This window comes from Odontomachus brunneus, unplaced genomic scaffold, assembly GCF_010583005.1.
Source record: "Odontomachus brunneus isolate Ranch 3 - 2012 unplaced genomic scaffold, Obru_v1 Obru_scaffold_017, whole genome shotgun sequence".
NCBI lineage: Eukaryota > Metazoa > Arthropoda > Insecta > Hymenoptera > Formicidae > Odontomachus > Odontomachus brunneus.
Window position 1 is genome coordinate 2,178,405 of NW_022639467.1, and position 18,777 is coordinate 2,197,181.

General features: G+C 40.4%; 2 protein-coding genes across 2 annotated transcripts in view; one reads left to right on the forward strand and one right to left on the reverse strand.

Moving 5' to 3' along the window:
• Positions 1-18,777, reverse strand: part of LOC116841693 (low affinity immunoglobulin epsilon Fc receptor-like) — a 256,972-nt gene that overhangs the window by 177,410 nt on the left and 60,785 nt on the right. The window lies entirely within an intron of this gene.
• The window catches only part of LOC116841692 (dipeptidase 1-like), a 170,306-nt gene continuing 159,252 nt past the window's right edge, over positions 7,724-18,777 (forward strand). Inside the window, exon 1 of the mRNA XM_032809951.1 lies at positions 7,724-8,508. Within this exon, the coding sequence (XP_032665842.1) occupies positions 8,503-8,508 (6 nt within the window). The 5' untranslated portion in view covers positions 7,724-8,502. The remainder of the gene's footprint in view (positions 8,509-18,777) is intronic.

The window sequence follows — 18,777 nt, forward strand, 5'->3', positions numbered from 1 at the left end:
TCTCTCTCTCTCTCCTCCTGTCCTCCCAATCCCTTTTTTGTGCTCTCATCTGCATTCGAATGTCGTAATTTGAATATTTAAGCTGCATCGCCGGGCGCGGGTTATTTTTTTCCGCGTTTCTGATGGTGCATTTCATTTCGTCATTTATGCTTACGTTAAATGAATTCATAAATTAATTCGGGTGCGGAGCGCCAGGGCTTTTTGTGTTCATCGCTCATTCGCTCGAGCGCAGAATTACGAAATAGATAATAAATGGACGCAAGAAACTCCTCTGGACAGATGAACGTTCAATAACGTTCAAATACCAATCATCAGTCCTAAAAGCGCGGCATTCTCAAGGCACTAAATTTTTGCAAAAAAATTTTTTTTTTAATTGAATTTTTGTATTACGGTTATTTCCGTCGATCGTTCCAAGTGAGAAATTAAGAAATAGCCAAGAAATATATTCACGAGTCCACGGACGAGCGATATTACTAGTTATTACCGCAAAGCAAGCAACGAAGCTAATTAAGGTTCGAGATTTTATTAAGATACGTAACTCGACGCAAATAAGCATACAGAACCCAAGTCGAAATTTTAATCCTACTCTGTCGACCTCAACTTTTTAACATAAGAGGATCGGTGTATGTTTATATGGAAAAAACCATTATGACTGTTACATCCACATATTTTATGATTAGAGAGAAAATTTATGTGATTTCAAGTTGAATAGATATGGCGTGAAAAGTTGTTGTTGCACACTCATCTGTACGGTTCTCACAGCCATAGTTCTTATGACACGTAATGTTCAGTCAGTACACCCTCATTTATATGTATAGTAGTTGCCTCAACCGAAGGCGAATATTACTGTCTGTCTGTTGTGGTCTGCAGAACAAATACTATGGTTGAGAGATCCAGTAGGTTTGGTTACGCCATACATCACTGAGCGTACCGCTCAAACATGTATGGACAAGCAGCAAAGAACCAATGTACCATTTCCAAAGCACTATGATAGCTACAAGCAACTTGTACGCGCGAAAAGTAACATTAATATTTTGTTATGGCAACCATACTTAGGCAACCATAATTGAGGTAATATCCTTAGTGTTTTCCCCATGCAATGCACATAGAAACTGAGATCCTACTTAGCATTTTTAAATGTGCCAGAAAACACACAAAATGCCAAATAACTCGTAGATTCTAAAGATTACCTATTGGCAACGCCGAGAATCAAAAGAGATTAATATAAGATGCTTCAGAGCATCAAAGTAGTTAAATAAAATACTGAGATCGAAATTTTGGCCCTACTTTCGACTTAAACTTTCCAACATTTGTATATTTTGAAGGATCACTGTTTGATGTTTCATATACATGAAAATTAAAGTCCTAGTTAATACATTACTCTAAATCGTAAAAGACGCACAAAATTCCTTATAAGTTCTAAAGAGAACTTTACAGCAAAGTTGTAGGTTAAACAAAAATCAAAAGACCTTGATATGGAGTTCAGAATATCAAAGTAAGCATTAAATGAAATACTGAAAAGAAGGATCAAAATTTCGGCTCAGGCAGACGAACGGATGATCTTTTTAACTGAGTTATTTCGTCCTGGCAATTTTTAAAGTTGGACCATGCAACGTAAGAAAAGAAGAGAATTTCGTTCCGCAAGCTTGCGACCGAGACACTACTTGTCAATTTCGAGGGTTACACGATCGAAGACATCGTTAAGAGTTGTCGTGTCGCAGGGCCTGGAACCCGTCCAAAGACGCAGATTAATAGACGTCGGAGGGCTGAAAGTCTCGAGAAGGAACATCGATGAGCTTATAACCTAACCCTCGGTTTCTTGAGTCTCCCCCGGATGATTAATCGCGGAGCTTCCTAATTAGTCCAAAAATCGTGACACCGATTAATGTAATTGATGCGAGCCCGAGGCAGCCAGAAAGAAGAGTCCCGGCGATCGTTCGTCGAAACAAGAACTCGGGATCTTCGCGTCCGACGCGCTCGATTGTTTCGCGACAATCACGTCGCCGCTCCTTATTCCAGAATGCAAATATCTATTTAATCATCACACGTTACATCGTATCGCGCAATATTCCGTTTAATCGTGCCATCTAATCGTTACGCGTAACGGCGTTTTCTCACAACGTTAAATCGTATGCAATCTCATGGATCTTGGCGAGACCTTACGAAAGGCATGTAATAGTTAACGAGCTTCGTGAATTGACATACTTTCGTCGTGATGAGTGACGCTTGTTAACTATGGAAATACCAATTCCGAGAATACCTGGTCTTGTTACGAAACAGGAGGAGACGTAGAAAGTTAATAAAAAAGATAATCTCGCGGTAATTTATGCACCGCGAGTACAGCTACAGTGCTGTGAACTTCAGCTGAGGGAAGTCTAGGGGAAGAGAACTTGCTGGGAAAATTACAGGTGGTGCTACAAAACATGGAAATGATAAAATAACGTTATCCAAAAAATTCTTAACTCTTTACTGCCCAAATTAACTTCTCATGTTTAAAAAATGTTTCATGTACAGAGAATGTTTAAAATTAAACTAACTACTCAACATATACAAAGTGAAATTTTACTTTCCTAATCTTTTATTTTCCCAAAATAGGTTTGTGACTCTGAGATCGCGTTACTATCGTAGTTACTATCGCAGGCAAAAAAATAGCATAAAATAAAATAAAATAAAAATAAAATACCATACTAAAAAAAGGCAGCCATATTGTAACTTTTACGTCATATCGATCAAGACAAGAATAACATGTATATTGGAGATAAATAACAATGAAACTGTGTGACTTCGGAGTCACAGTGGACAGTAAAGAATTAAACCATCGAGAAACTCTCGAGTTTATATTTTAGCCTCACTTCCGACCTGAACTTTCTAATACCTAAAATATATTCTGAAAAATCAGTGCACATGGAAACTCAAGTCTTAATTGATGTCTCTAAATGATGAAAAACACACTTGTGGGCTCCAAAGCTCTGGAAAAATTGTACGGTAAAAAAAAAAATCAAAAAAGGTTGATATAGACTTCAGAATATCAAAGTAAGCGTCAAATATAATATTGAAAGAAGAAAATCAGAATTTCAACATGGGTTGTATGTTTAATGCATATGGAAGATCTACTTAGAGTCTTTATATGGCGGAAAACGCGCAAAATGCCGTTTGTAGATTTTAAAAAGAACTTCTCGGCAAAGTCAGTAGGTTAAATAGAATCAGAAAAAATCGAGGTAGACGCGCGGAGTATCAAAGTAGACGTTAAAAGGAATATTGAGGTCGAAAGTAGGATCAACATTTCGACTCGGTCTGTTTATGCATTCTATGCCAGAATACCGCGTCTGTAGAGATATATGTACCTATGACCTAAAATCACTCGCACAGGATGGATTTACGTAAGGGCCCTTTTTACGAAATCCACCAAGGAATTCATATCGGAAGCACTGTATGCGCGATTTGATCGCGACAGTAGCGGTAATCGGACGGGCGTCGTTTTGGCGGCTAACTGACGCGTGATATCGATTCTCGCTTGGAGAGAAAGAGGGAGAGGGGAGACAGAGGGAGAGAGAGAGAGACACGAGTCCCGCGTGTAACGACACTTGCCTCAGGTCGCGTAAACCGGCGGGATAATATATGTTCCAGGCACAGAGGGGCCGGAAAGGGGGAGGGAGCGAACGGTAAAGGGTTATCGCGGAACGGCGGCCGCAACGCAAGCGAAATTACAACACCGCGTGCATTCGGCAATCCAACGAGATCTCTCCCACAATAAAACGCGCGCTCGTGCACTCGCGTGTTCTCTCGCCAAAGGAGCTGTCTTGCGCGTTCGCGCTTTAATTAAAAGTGTGCCACGCTCTCTCGCCGAAATACACATACGTGCGTTCGTGCAACACCTCGGCACCAGTATCGATGTCGACAGGTAAACGTTACACGCAACTTTATGCGCGAACGTTCGATCGGTCGTTATTCTGTATTACTCTATTTGACGATTAAACAACTCCCATACGCGCGCGCACATGCACGCGGTTTCCTGTTTGCTTATTGAAATATCCACGCCCTCGTTTCCCTCGAAACTCTATAAAGTACACGCGTCTTTAAACGTAGTCTTTAACGTTGTCGATTGCCAACGATCGTCCCGGTGACTTTTGATATCGCCGCGCATGCTCGTAGCGATTTATAATTAAATCCGCGACACACAAAGAATATGCTTGTTCTGTATAAGAGAGGGAATAGTGAGGGGAATTCTTTGTGGTGGATTTCCGAAATACAAAAGAAACCTGTATCACACAAGATAATCTGCTGTCGCTAAAGTTCTCTTTCGCTTATGATGAAATGCGTCAAAAGTCCACGACACGAACGCTACTTTGTCCCAAGCCGAAATTGTACCCCATTTCCGATCTCAATATTTCCCACTTGATGCCTACTTTGATACTCTGAAGCTTATATCAATCTCTTATAATTCTACTTAAGCTACCAGCTTTGCCGAGAAGTCTTCTTTAGTACCAGCAAGCATTTTCTGTGTTTTCGGTTATTCAGAGGTGCTAAATGCTAGGTGTTAGGACTTCAGTTTTCATGTGTAGCGAACATAAACCCCGGATCAATCTCTTGATCCTTCTTTTGACCTCAATATTTCAGGTAACACCTAGTTTCGTACTCTAAAGTCTACATCGACCTCTCTTGTTTCTATTTAACCTACTAACTTTGCCGAGTGTTCCACTTTAAAACCTATAAATGGTATTTTGTGCATTCTCCGTTGTATGAAGATGCTAAGTAGGACTTGAGTTTCTATATGTAGTAAACCTCGAATCGAAATCTTGATCCTTCTTTTGACCTCAATTCCATGTAACACTCACTTTGATACTTTGAAGTTTATATCGATTTCTCTTGTTTCTATTTAACCTACTAGCTTTACCAAGAGATTCTGTTTGGGTGCGTTCGGGGAGCTCGCTATCAACCCTAACGCTACCAACTCTATTCACGGAGCCAAGATAGTGCTAGCGAATGTAAGCTCCATGAACAGCAATAGCGTAGTGTTAAGGGCGGTCGTATTGAGTGGTTGAAATTTAACACAAATTTGTGTGATTTTACATCTTGTAATTGAATTTCAACGTAATTTATTTTTTATATGTAAAACATAAATCGAATCGAAATCTTGATTTTTCTCTTAACTTCAATATTCCATGTAACGCCTACTTTGGTACTCCGAAATCTATATTGACCTCTCCTGTTTCTATTTAATCCCTAGCTTTGCTGAGAGTTCCTCTTTAAAACCTACAATTGGCATTTTGTGCGTTTTTCACCACATAAAGATGCTAAGACTTTAGTGTTGACTTTAGTGCATTAAATACACACTGATATCTCAGAATATATTGAGAACGCTAGAAAGTTCAGGGCGAAAGCAAGGCCAAATTTTCTACTTCGGGATTATATCGCCTTATTCGTAATACATCGCCGCAGACGATTGTCCTTTGCTGTTGCTCTAAGAATTAACACGCGATCGTCATTCGCGATGATTGTTCGTTTAACTGTCCGAGCGAGGAGTTGCTGTTGCGAAAACGCGTGCAAATCTACAGACGAGGCGTCCTCACGAACGAACGTTCGTTTGTACGGGCGCGCTCACCCGCCAACACGAGCTTCGTTTTTGCGTGTGGAATTAATTAAAACGCGCAAAGTAAGAGTGATGTCCGAGCCTCCCATCCACCCCTTGCGCATATAAACCAACCTTGCGCCAGCTTCGTCGCGCTACCAAAGCACTTTGTGGCCGGCCGCGGTGCCGCAATTGTGCTCGAGCTAGCCACAAACACGAGCTTCGTGCAAAACAATATGTGTACATAGCGGCATTTTCGCCAATTCGTCAAGAATAATTAACGAAAATTTGTTCGCTCTCCCTCCTCTTTTTCTCTCTCGCATCCCCCGATTACCTTCATCTCTCCTTCTTCTTCCACGGACACTCTGCTCCTCGTCAACGCTATCGCCGATAAAACTTTTTACGCGTGGCGTAAACCTCGTCGCCGCGAATGCCGCCGCGAAATACATCGACGAATGTCGTAAGACAGCCCGATGGGTTGTTTGGTTTGAGATATGGATCGACGGTGTGCCCCCTATAACCGTGTTGGTTCCCTGATTCTTATGGGACGGGTCCTTCAATGGCTTCGAGTGGCGATTTTTTCTCCACCAAAACACGGTAATATTGGGTAAAGGTGTAAAAGCGCGTGTCGTCAAAGTAATTGTGCGAATCAAATCGGACATGGAATTTTCCCGAGTATCGACGAGATTTGCGAGCGAGCGCGAAGACAGCATCGACTCAGTGTTTTTCTTTTAAGCGTCCGACGAGCATTCTCCTGTTTTCGCTTTAATGTCGAACTCGGAGACTTCCTACAAGTGAGAATGTGACAAGGAGCAAACTAATACTAACAGTTTTCGCATTAAGGTAAAAAGAGCCGGCTTTCGCAAGCCGGGCTTCCAGAGTGCGATGAAACAGCAAAGTTGCATTACTATCGGCATTACCGTTATTATCGTTTAATCGCGCAGTCCACTTATATACAAATGAATAATCGCGTCTTGAACATCCTAATACGAGATTTCACGGAAACATTTGACGATGGACATTAAAACGTTGTGACGCATAATGGCCTCCTTTTCCTTCGGGAAAAAACCGATTCACAGTCACCTTTAAATATAAGATGAGCTATAACAAGGTATATGCCGGCCCTTTTTAATTCGCTTTAAGTCCGTAATACGCGCATGCTCGCATCTGCCGTTTTAATTCCGCTTTTTATTAAAACGAATGTTTGCATGTGAAATTATTATTTGAATCCGCATGAAAAGTTATTTCGCTAAAATAATTTATTTTCATTTCTCGTTATTAAAAGAAATGGTGCATAAAATCAACTAATACGCTCATAACCGGAAATGGCGCGGCAATTCATTATCGATTAATCATTGGAGCACCGACGAATGTAGCATTATATCCGCCCTGCTATTAATATCGATATCAGCTTCCGCGATTAATGCCGATTCGCGACGATCGGATTAAATTCGATTCACTCCCGCGGGATCGCATCTCGTAGAAAAGTGATTTATCCTGTTAACGCATCGCGCGGACGAGACTTGATCAAATACTTGAAAAGTATTTTTTTCTTATTGTTTTTTTCTCATTTTTTTTATCCACACAACTGATACTTTACATTGCTTTCTTAGATTGCGTGCACGGCACTTCTGCCTAATTTTCGTGTCAACAGTTACAGCAGATTTTTTTCAGACACGAAGCTTCCCACGAGAAGGACTCTTGTGCCGCAATTTCGACCTACTTACACGGAGCCACCCTCTTTCGCATTGTGTGTTTTGAAACAACCGAGATATCCCAATGCGTCACCACTGTCGTGGTGAGATTATCTTCGTACGTCTCTGTGGCGTCTGCGAGATCCATTCTCGACGAAGTAATACCGATTCCGGCGAGTTTCTGAATTGCTCACGTCACACGTCAAGCCCCGCCGCAAACGGCAAACGGGATCGAATCGAGCCCCCCGGTAGCTTTAAAATGCCGCAGGCTGCCAAATATCTGGCAGCGTTCTCCTCGGCGACACGAGTCGCCAGAAGAAACCCTCTCGGGAGGGTGGGCGACGCGCTGGTGTGTTCGCTTGGGTGTTTCGAGGCCGCGTAGCAGGGAGCTTGCGCCTAGCCAGGCCGACTGGCTCGAGCTTGCGAGCTTTCTAGCAGCAGCCAGTCGCCGGCTGCCGGGCCACGACCTCGCATCAACCCCCGGCGCGCTCTCGCTCGTCCGTTCTCGTTCGTTCGTTCGTTCGTTCGGCCGCTTCGTTCCGATGCTGTACGCGAGACAAGGAGAGAGCTTTCACGGCCACATTTCCCGCATATCCTCGCGAGTCTGCGTCCGAATTTCCGACGCACCACTGTCACCAGTCTCCGGCTAGCCGCGAAGGCGTCACGACCGAAAGAGCAGACTTCTCTCCAGAGAGAAAGAGAGAAAGAGAGAGAGAGAGAATAGCAGCTTTCGCGTGAAAATTCTTACCGTCCACAAGATTCCTCACGTCTGAGTAACCGATCGTTTCGATTAAGCCGTCGCGATCGCGTTTCTCGCGCCGTTCGACAGAATCATGCTCTCGTTCGGATTAACGATAGTCCACCTGTTCGACTCGATCGTCCACCTGCTTTTCGGCGATTATTCCGGACCGACTTGCACCGGGGTATCGGGCAGAAATCCCTAATGGTGTGCACGAGTGCACTTGCGAGGATTGCGGATAGCTCTCGCGAGAAGTTTTGCTAAACGCGAATTTTCGGACGTGTTTCGCGACGAGAATTCGTGTCAAGGACTGTGGTATCGAAGAGTCGAAGGTCTGGGTCGATGTGAGAATTGTCCCGTGTGCGAAGCAAGTGACGCCCGATTGCTTCTTTTTTCCCGCGACACTCCGCGGAGTATGGCGGATGGGTGACAGACAACGCGGATCCATTGCTGGCTGAAGGTGTTTCTCAGCGTCGGTGGGACCATGTGAGGTTTCGACCATGAGGGTGAGTGTTGTGTGCGGTTACAAGCTTCCTATACAGTTGACGATGCTTAGCGATTCGCTCTCGCGAGGGAACCTCGCGATTATTGTCTACGTTCGGCCTCTGGCGTTCCGCAACACACGCGGAGATCGTGCGGAGAAATCCTCTTGAGAGAGACGCGCAAATCGGATTTCGAAATTCGCCGCCGTGTGGATCGATCGGCATTGCGATTCGTATTACGTGAAAAATGTATCGTGCACGGCGCTGCGGTTATGAAAACTCGATGCGGAATGCGAATTCTGTGTTTACAATTTTGGACGTATCATAAGTTGAAAAATAGCAACGCAGAATCAAAGGAGCTTGCAGTAATTGTGTAATTTCTGCATTTTTTCTTTTAATATTATGTGAGATCTTAGTATCAGTGTGAGAAGAGTACGCGGGAAGATTGCATTTACTTACTTATTGTTACATACATACACTAACAAAAAAATACTTGACAATTTATTTGTGAGGTGTAAAATTTATTTCTGTGAAGTAAAGTTTATTTTTGTGAGATCAAGTTTATTTCTCTCTCTGTGAGTAAACTTTATATTCCACAAGTAAATTTTCAAATATTTTTTTCTCAGTATAGATATTTCTTTTCTTTTTTCTTGGTGTAAAACTCAGAAAAATGCATGCACACAGTATACAATAATGGTCAATACTACGTGAGTTATTCACTCAAAGCTAATACCGCCTCATAATGTCACTTTTGCTAATCCTCTAAAAAATTGTCTTGTTGAATAATATTATCGATAAATTCTTTCGGTAATTTATGTGTATTACGTCTCTCTCGCATTCAATCTCAAATGTGGCTTTGTTTTCAGTTGCTTGATAATCCATTTATAAATTATCCTCTGTGTATTTCTGCCTGCGCAGCATACATCGCGTGTCGAAACAAAGTATTCAGCACTGTACGCGAAATATATGCATGTGCAATTCCCTCTCTTTTTTAGAAACTGTGAATAAATGTTTGATGTGTATTTCCTCGTCAAACACACAGACTTTCGCAATCATAAAAGCGTGATCCGATCACCCGTTTGTAATACCAGTGCCTGTCTTATTTATTTGATATTTAAAATGGAACAAATATTTCGACGACCTTCATAAAGGCTAAACAATCAGAAGCTATAACTGCGGTTTTCATCGAGTAAACACACGATGCATTACAGCCTTCGGAACAGTTTCGATTGTTTCGTGCTAACTAATCACTGTAATTGATTAACCGAAAGCAATTTTCAGCAACAACTGTTTCAATTGAAAACTCATGTTAGCGTATATGCACCGGTCACACTTTGATGTGCACCTGGTGCGTATTACGTACTTTCGGTTTATATGCTGCGAGCCGTCTAGAGGCACAAACGTATAAAAGCTGCAAAATCCTTATTACAATTTATTATAAATAGTAAATTTTGAATGGACGTTTTAGCACTGGTTACTATAGAAGATCCTTTGAAAAGCTTGCTTATGAAAGGCCTTCTCTTTTGAAAGAGAAAGGCCTGCTAGTGCCAGTTTATGCCTCTTAAAAACATGTTTTAAAATTTTAAACAAAAAAAAGATGCGTGAAAGCTGTGTGCAATGATATATGATCATCATTATGATTTATTAATATATACATTCATTATGACAGAAATAAATTGTAATACGATGTAAAATAAGATTACACAGCTTCTATATGTTTCTCTCTCTTTCCTTCTGTTCTTTAGTACTTAAATATATTTTTTTTAAAGTTTAGATATAGAAGACTTTTTGGCTAAGATCTTACATAGCGATCGTTAGCAAGGAATAGATCGACATTCTGCAGTAATTCATTATCCTTTCATTTCACGTGTGCTTCTCATATTTTAGAAACTGAAATGTGCTAACAAAACATCTGCTATGTTTCTACCACATTCCTTAGTAAGATAGACTTTGTTGACGGTCTATTCCTGAACTACTAAACACATAGTAAAATTGAGAGGAAAGTGAAATTGTCAAATATAACGATATCTGTAATAAGAAATGATTCAAGTGACAACGGGTTAAAGTCATCTGGGGAATTACAGTGAGTTAGCTCTCCGGTGCTGTCGAGCCCGTAACACCAACGCCATAATACCCTTGGGCGAATTTTCATCCATGGTAGTTGGAGCGCGGCGTAGTATAACTTCTACTAACTTAGACGATTCAAATTGGGAAATGTCCCAGACTGCACCTCATGAGAATGACTTAATCGATCATTTTTCTGTGATTCTAACTTCACACGCACAGAAGAACAATATAAGCTGCGACAGCGAGAATCTGTGTGCGATAGCTAAATCTTATTTATAACATATGAATGTCTATAAATATAGCTGCAGTAAACTGTAGTAGCTGCGTGTTAAACATAAAGACAAAATGTACTTGTGTGCAAATTGCTATTAAAGATTCAATTGCTCGATCGGATTTCTACTCTGTAAACTATGAAAAATATTATTACGGGGACAAAAATTGAGGAAACCAATATTTGTCGAAGAGAGTTCAATTCAATTAATCTTCGGACTTATTTATAATTATTCCGATGCGTTATCACGATGAGAGGTATAACAGGTCACTTTAAAATTCCGAAGAATCTCTAACTACGTCTCCATCGTGATGCTGAACCACTACTCGAGCCTATTAAAAGATGCACACGGTGATAAACTTGGAAACTCGCCGCCGTACTACGTAAGTTCGGTCGCAAACTTGGGTGGTAAATTTTATTTGCACGGCTAACACGTCGGTACTTGCCGAAGATTTTCCCCTTGATAGTTTCGGGTGCAGCTTAGAAAAGAAAAAAGAAATGCTTGAGAGACATCCACAGCGTACTTCACTTCAAGCTCGAGTTGGCGCGAGAAATTTCGAAAAGTTCTGGACAGGTGTCGACGAGAAGAGCCGGAACGTTTCTCAAGATAAATTGCACATTTCGCCCGACCAAAAAATCCGGCTTTAAAACTTCAAACGATGAATCGCGACGCGAGGATTTGCCTTCGTCTGTACGTATAAAGGCCGTCCGCGGGGTCATTTTCAATCGATCGATCCCGATCGTGTTCCTATGACGGGGCGGATCACGGTGATGTTAAAATTAAATCCGTGAAAAAACATCCCGAGACTTCACGTAGACGGCAACGCAAAAATGGAAATCACAGCGATAAGAAGCTGCCAATTACGGACGTCATCAGCAACTGCTTTCACACTTTGAACTAATGGAATCCGCAAGCTCGCCTCACGTGTTTCGAGCTTCATATTTATATTAGCAATGCAAATTGCGAGGGAGATTGTATGCGGATAGCGTTGCAACAACAACGACCGAGCAACATCACACCGGCTTCCGAACGTTTACATAAAAGTGAAATCAACAGACACGTATAAACATTGTTTATGTTGAGGTATTCTTATTTTGTGCGTTATAAAACTGCATCTTATTAAAAATAATCTGAGAGAGAAAGAATGTACATGGGAAAAAAATGTACACTGAGAGAAAAAAAAATCTAAAAATTAGTAAATATTTATTTGGAGTAGGTACTCTCTGACAGTATATTTACTTAAATTTAAATTCTTTTATTTAAATAGAATAAATAATTGCTTTTCATGAAAAACTAAAATTTTTTCAAGGTTTTAAGAGAAAGTAAATTCTTATGTAAGAAATATTTTATATTAATATAAGTAAATATGCTGTTAATACATATCCTACCAAATAAATATTTACTATTCCTTAGATATCTTTTTCTCTCTCACAGTGTAGAATTGAGTAAATTTATTAATATTCTCTGTTGGATTCATTGTTTCTTATAGAGTTTACAGAATGTAATAAAAAAAGAATAGAAAATTAAAGAAAAGAAGACGAGAAAGAATCTTGCCGAGTTAAACTATGTACAAAAAAATAAAGAAAAAAGAATATGATATAAGTAAAGAGAACATGTGAACATAGAGGGAGGGAAGAAGAGAGGAGTGGGGAGGGTAGAGCGGTAAAAGCGATGAAAGAAGCATAAAGTTCGAACTTCAATTATCTTTCCTTTGACGTGAAATAAAACGCAAACTCTAATCGCTCGATATTTCTCTTTATCGTCTCTAAAACACGCTAAAAAACGTAAAACGTGCATTGCCAAAGGTAAGGGAGCATTCCGAACCGCTGAAAAGCGCGGGCGTGAAGCGACCGTGCGTTTTCGGCTCGCGGTGTTTACATTGCCGGGTAATACTACTCGCACGGTCGGAATTTCAAAAACTTTGGCCAACAATCGCCCACTCGTATCGCGAGTTAACCATGGGTGAAAACGGCATTAAACTACCCCCGAAATAGTCGGCGGATTTCACGACGGACGGCGCGTTGTTACTTGCCGTTCCGCCGGCAGCGCGAGGACGGATGATTTAGCGCGGCTCTTCGTGCAAGTCACTTCGGACAAATTTCTTGCGCGCACGTAAATTTCATATGGATTGTAAACGAGCTGTAAATCTTCGGCACATTGCGCGTAACACGTCACACGGAACACACTTCCCGCCGAGGGAAGTAATTCGCCGTTTTACGACCGCGATACCGGACAGGGGCTTAGTTTATACGGTTCTGATTCGGAGCCATACGTCGCGACTGAATCGACACGATAATCCACTCGAGGGACTCGCGCGCGAATTCTATGTTCGCGAAAATGCTCTTTGTCAGAAAGTAACGCAGCACATTTAATTTCGTGGAACTGCGGCTCTCGTTACAGCAAAAAGTGGCGAAAATGCTCGGAGTCTCGTAATTTTTCAAATGAACCTCCTATATGTGCGCGCGCGCATACGTACACACATATACACACAATTTGGTTCTAATTAATTTTGTAATTAATAATTAATTTTGTAATTAATTCCAATTAATAGAGAAACATATGTAATATGAATAGCGCGAATACATGATCACACGTGTAAAACCGAATTTATCAACGTTTTCCATTTTATGTAACAAAATTATGATAATGTGCACGGTTCACCGGCAGTCTGTCTGCCGGATATGTCGATCTCACGGTCCGGTGAATTTCGAGCGAGCCCTTTTTCCATCGCGAACACTTGACGGCCGTATCGTAATAATGATATCGCGGCCTGTCCAGCGCAATTTCGCGTCGCGGAATGAAATGATATTTTTTCGGCAGCGATAAACCAGGATAGATAACCAAGCGGGATGTTGGATGCATTCTGGGCATAGGTTAGTTAATTAACGCGAGACTGGTAATCGATCAGTCGAGCTGGAAAATAAAAAGATGCACATCGCGGTATGCATTGCGGCCGCGAACATGCGGATGCATTAATAGTAAACGGATAGCTTTCGCACACGGACGGACGGATATTCGCGCGATTATGGTACAGAGGATTACACAGAATTTCCTCTCAAAACAAGAGGAATAAATTTTGTGTTTAGAATATTTGTTTAAAGGATTTTGATCTAAGATCAAGAATATCAGTTTTTCAATATATGTAATTCTGTATATTGATAATGAACACTACCGATATATGACCAGAGTGTTTTTGATTCGCACCTATTTTATTCCCATCTTGGTGTCTATTTCAGAAGAAAATATTTTCTATGTAAGTGAAATTTTCTTAAAAGGAAAATATAATTTTTTCCGTGTGATCATGTCGGTAATGTTCATATTATGCAGGTAGAAAACACCTATGCATGTAATACAGATTACTAGTTGTGTTACTTATGCATACCCGAATCGTCTGACTGTTAATAACAATTTTGCATTCGCATATGACATAAAAGAGCATTCCGCTAAAGCCGACATTAAAAATATTATATGCACGCCGCCGGAATAATCTTAGCAGCCTGTAAAAACTTCTTGCCAGTGGTGCTTTTCGCAAAAATTCGCCCCCAAAATTCAAATTGCACGGCACGCATATATGTATATTCGCCTAACAAACACGAAGAGACGATCGACGAATCTCCATCCTTGTGATGTCTGCGAATTGCACTTTTAATCGCTGCTGCCGCGCGTGCATATGAGTCTCGTTATTTACCGATTTCGCTCACCATTTAACCATCGGCAGAAATTTCGGTAGTATTCGGTACAAAACTCATGACAATCGTCGTGACCAGCGCACACAGTCAGTGCGGGATATTATTCGTAAGTAATTAATTTGATATCTTTCCTATGTTTTTGCGACTAATTTCTACATGGGTTTCATTTTGCATATACTGTGTTTTAGTAACTGAAGCGAACTCCAAACACTTTTAAACAGAAAATCGATACCTGTAAACGAACTCTATGGTGCAATAACAAATTTTGGTTAAATGAATTGCCTAACTTTTTGATACGTTTAGCAACTCAATTCCTGTAACGATTGCTAACTAAAAGCTTCAACCGGTTATACCTTAATTTTACATAAAATATGAACATTTCGATCTCATCGTTTACTCTTTTCCCCTCTCTCTCTCTCTCTCTCTCTCTCTCTCTCTCTCTCTCTCTCTGCGTATTTTAATAAAATTTTTAGATGCTTGTTTTTCTCGGTAACACTCTCGGGAAAGTTTGCCACCTAGAGCGACAATAAATGCATTTACACGAAGTGAATATTATAATTTTTTTTATATAAATTCTTTTTAATTTTGCTACATGTTTCTAGTAGCGCGAAAATAGACTGTCAAAATAATGTTTAATCTTCTATCAAGTAACTAAGAAACATGGTAAATTTTTTTAATAACACATTTTAGTACCTAGATTGAATTTCAAAATATCCTTTTTTTGAGGAAAGTTAAAACTTTTAGTAAAACCTTTTTTTAGTTCATGTTACATATATGGATTTTCAATAAAATTTTTCTCAAAAAGAACATTTTCGAGTGCAGCTTTGAAATATAAATATATGAAATTAAAGGATAACAAATCACTGCAAAATGTTGGCCTATTCTTCATTTACAAAATTCTATAGTAATTTTAGTACTTTTACTGTAGTAATTTCTACTATAAAAGAATTTACTACAAAATCCCAGGAGAATTCTCTCCGGTGTGTCTGCCTATCTATATATCTTATTCAATCAAGTACGTGTATCTATATTTTTACAAAATATTCAAGGTGCTGTGTTTCTCCGCAAAATATGTTGATGCGAAATATTTAGTTCTCCCGATATTTAGTTGCGAAACCTACGAAAACAGATGCAGAATTTAATGCGTGATCCTAACCAGATCACCGACGTGAAACGTGACGGCACACGCGTATTTAAGTAAGCAAGTACACATGCCACGAAAACGTACGGTCGGTTTCCTCTTACCGATACGAAGGGTCTCAAACGGACGGACGGTAAAGCCAACGAAAAACGAGTACGAGCACCTCAATACAGCAAGCGCTTCGATGGTGGTCGACAAGAGAGGATCATCGATACCCCGGATCGTCGAGAATACAGCCGAGCGAGCGATTCGTACGGTGCCACCTAATTATGTATTCCCTCGTTGATCGAAATCCCCGTTTTCCATCCGAGCGACCATACTCGCCGCTCTCTCTCTTCCGTCCGTCCGTCCATCGAGACACACTTCGACGGTAGCGCGCGCCGGTTCAAGCGGAACATCTTGTGTATCGCTCGCGCCATAAATCGCCAACGGCGCGCCAGGCGATATCGTTAGCATATGTATTGCGTTCTCTCGCGCCCGGTATTACCGTCGCGGATTGCAGCCGGATTGCAGTTTTACGTCGGACACGTAATACAAGAGGCATTACGCGCGCGCCGCACGCGCCCCGTGAAGAAGAAGCGCGACATTGCGGAGGACGCGGAAAAGCGCTGCGTAAGGACCTCGCCGCCGGGAGAGTAGCTTTAACTGCTGAGGTCAACTCTGTCGCGCGAGTACACGTAATAAGAAGAGACATGTAGCGCGGAAGAGCGCGCCCGTAGAGGGCTGTATCCACGAGTATCGCCGGTGATTTTCGTCTGTTTGTCTAGTATCCGGCCTAGCCGGCTTTAGAGTTGATTCCCGGCGCGCCTTCACCAGGATCGGTGTATCATCCTCTTAGATTACAGTTATAATATCGCTGCGCGCGCGCGACGGTTATCGAAGGAAAATTCCAATTTTCACGTAATTTCAAGATACTCGAGACACCGGATTCAATTTCTATTCCTTCCTGAATTTTAATACAATCTGCACACTGAGAGAAAAATATTTTAAAATGAAGAAGTATTTATTTGGTAGAGGTGCTAACAGTATATGCATTTAAAACTAAATTATTTTATTTAAATAAGATAGAGTTGCTTTTTCATGAGAAATTAAGATTTTCTTAAGGTTTTAAGAAAATGTATATTTTTACATTTAATATGCATTTTTTTAAAACCTTAATCCACAATCTAAGTTTCTAAGTGTTGAAATTACACAATATATATGTAATATATTTTGTATATAAAGTGTACAAATAGATTGTGTTATTTGTTAACATATTTGCTGTGTTAAATTAACATGGAAATTAAAGTGGATAAATTGGGACATGTGTTAAATTTAACACAAAATTTTTTTTACAGTGTACTGCCGCGACTAATTCTCTTCTTCCGTGCATTTGCCATTCGCGTGAGATTTTGAGAGTACCACGAATTTCAAGCAAAATTGTGACGCAGCTTCTGTAGGAGTGAATGCTCAACTCCTTCAATTTGCGACACAGCGAGTCGCATGCGGGAAAACCTCGTCTCACATAATTTACATTTCTGATCAGACTACCGTTGTCTAAACGGAACGACGTCTTGTCGGGATCTAAGCCAATCCGTTGCGCGTACCTTACGCTATGTAATACTGTAATAACTCAGAAATCCTACTTACGACACAATCCAACCCAGCATCCGATCGCTCGGCACGACATGGCGTTCCAGCCAGAACCGCAAGTAATTTATTTGGGTTCGCCGGCACGAGCGCGAATAATCATTCAGATTCCCGCGAACGGCGCATTTTCATAATCCTCTTACATTTTCGGCGAATTGGGTCGTCGGAAATTATACGTTGTTATATATTCGGCTATCTGCCGCGCCGCTTCGCCGTGAGCCCGGTGCGCGAATCAAAAGCGAGACCAATACGCGGCGAAACTTTCGTTCGAAATTCTGTTCGAACGCGCGCGTGACGAACATATACAGTAACGTCATTCATCGTCGTCTTCTTCTTCTTCTTCGTCTTCCTCTGGTCGAGAGAGGACGGAAAATCGAGCGAGGAAGGAACTACGAGAGAGAAAAACGTAGAAAGAGAGAAGGGGAACTCTCCAATGCGATCAATTCGGTTACGAGCGAAAGGTCGTTGGAATTTACAGAGAGATTTCGTTTGCAGTTCTCTAAAGAATCTTTTTTAATCATTTCCCTACATATATATATACATACATACATACATACATATATATATATATATATATATATATATATATATATATATATATATATAGACACACACACACACACCTACACATATCGCGAAACATATCACGAAACATATCTACGCTTCATATTTGTATTTATTATTTTCCGTTTATTTTTCTTGTTTTTTATTTTCCCAAAATAGGTTTGTAACTCTGAGATTGTCATGTTAAGTAGTTACTATCACAACATACTAAAAAAAAGGCAATCATATTGTGACTCACGTCATATCGTCATATCAAAACAGGAACAACATTCATATTGGAGATAGATAATGATGAAACTGAATTGTGACTTCAAAGTCATAGTAGAAGACAATAGAGGGTTAAGTGCGCTTTATTATTTCAATAAATAGTCGCAAATATAATTCGATGAAATGTCAACAATCTCAGTCTGCTCACATACCTCATTCAATTATATTTATAAATAATAAAATAATAATAATAATAATAAAATAATAAATATAATAATAAATAAATAAATAAATAATAATAAATATAATAATAAATAAATAAATAATAATAAATATAATAATAAATAAATAATAATAATAAAATAAAATAATAAAATAATAATAATAAAATAAAAAAACCTAACTCGAAGCTCTTACTGGCCTCTTATAATTAGTCTCGATTTTACTCGTGTCGATTGAACGATGCGCGAGAATATATTTTGGACCCGCGCTACTGACCGACGTAACTTCACTTTGCATGCCACTCAATTATTTGACATCCGCAAAAAGTTCCAGCAACGAGTCAGGGAAAAAAAGGCGTCGGGAATTGGCCGGCGACGCGAAGAGAATCCGCCATTCTCGCCGTTGAAGTTTCGATCGCCGCGGCAGATTTGAATGTTAAATGTAATCACGTTAATCGACGAAAAAGATTCGGACGTGCGAACGTGGCGCACGGAGGGAAGCT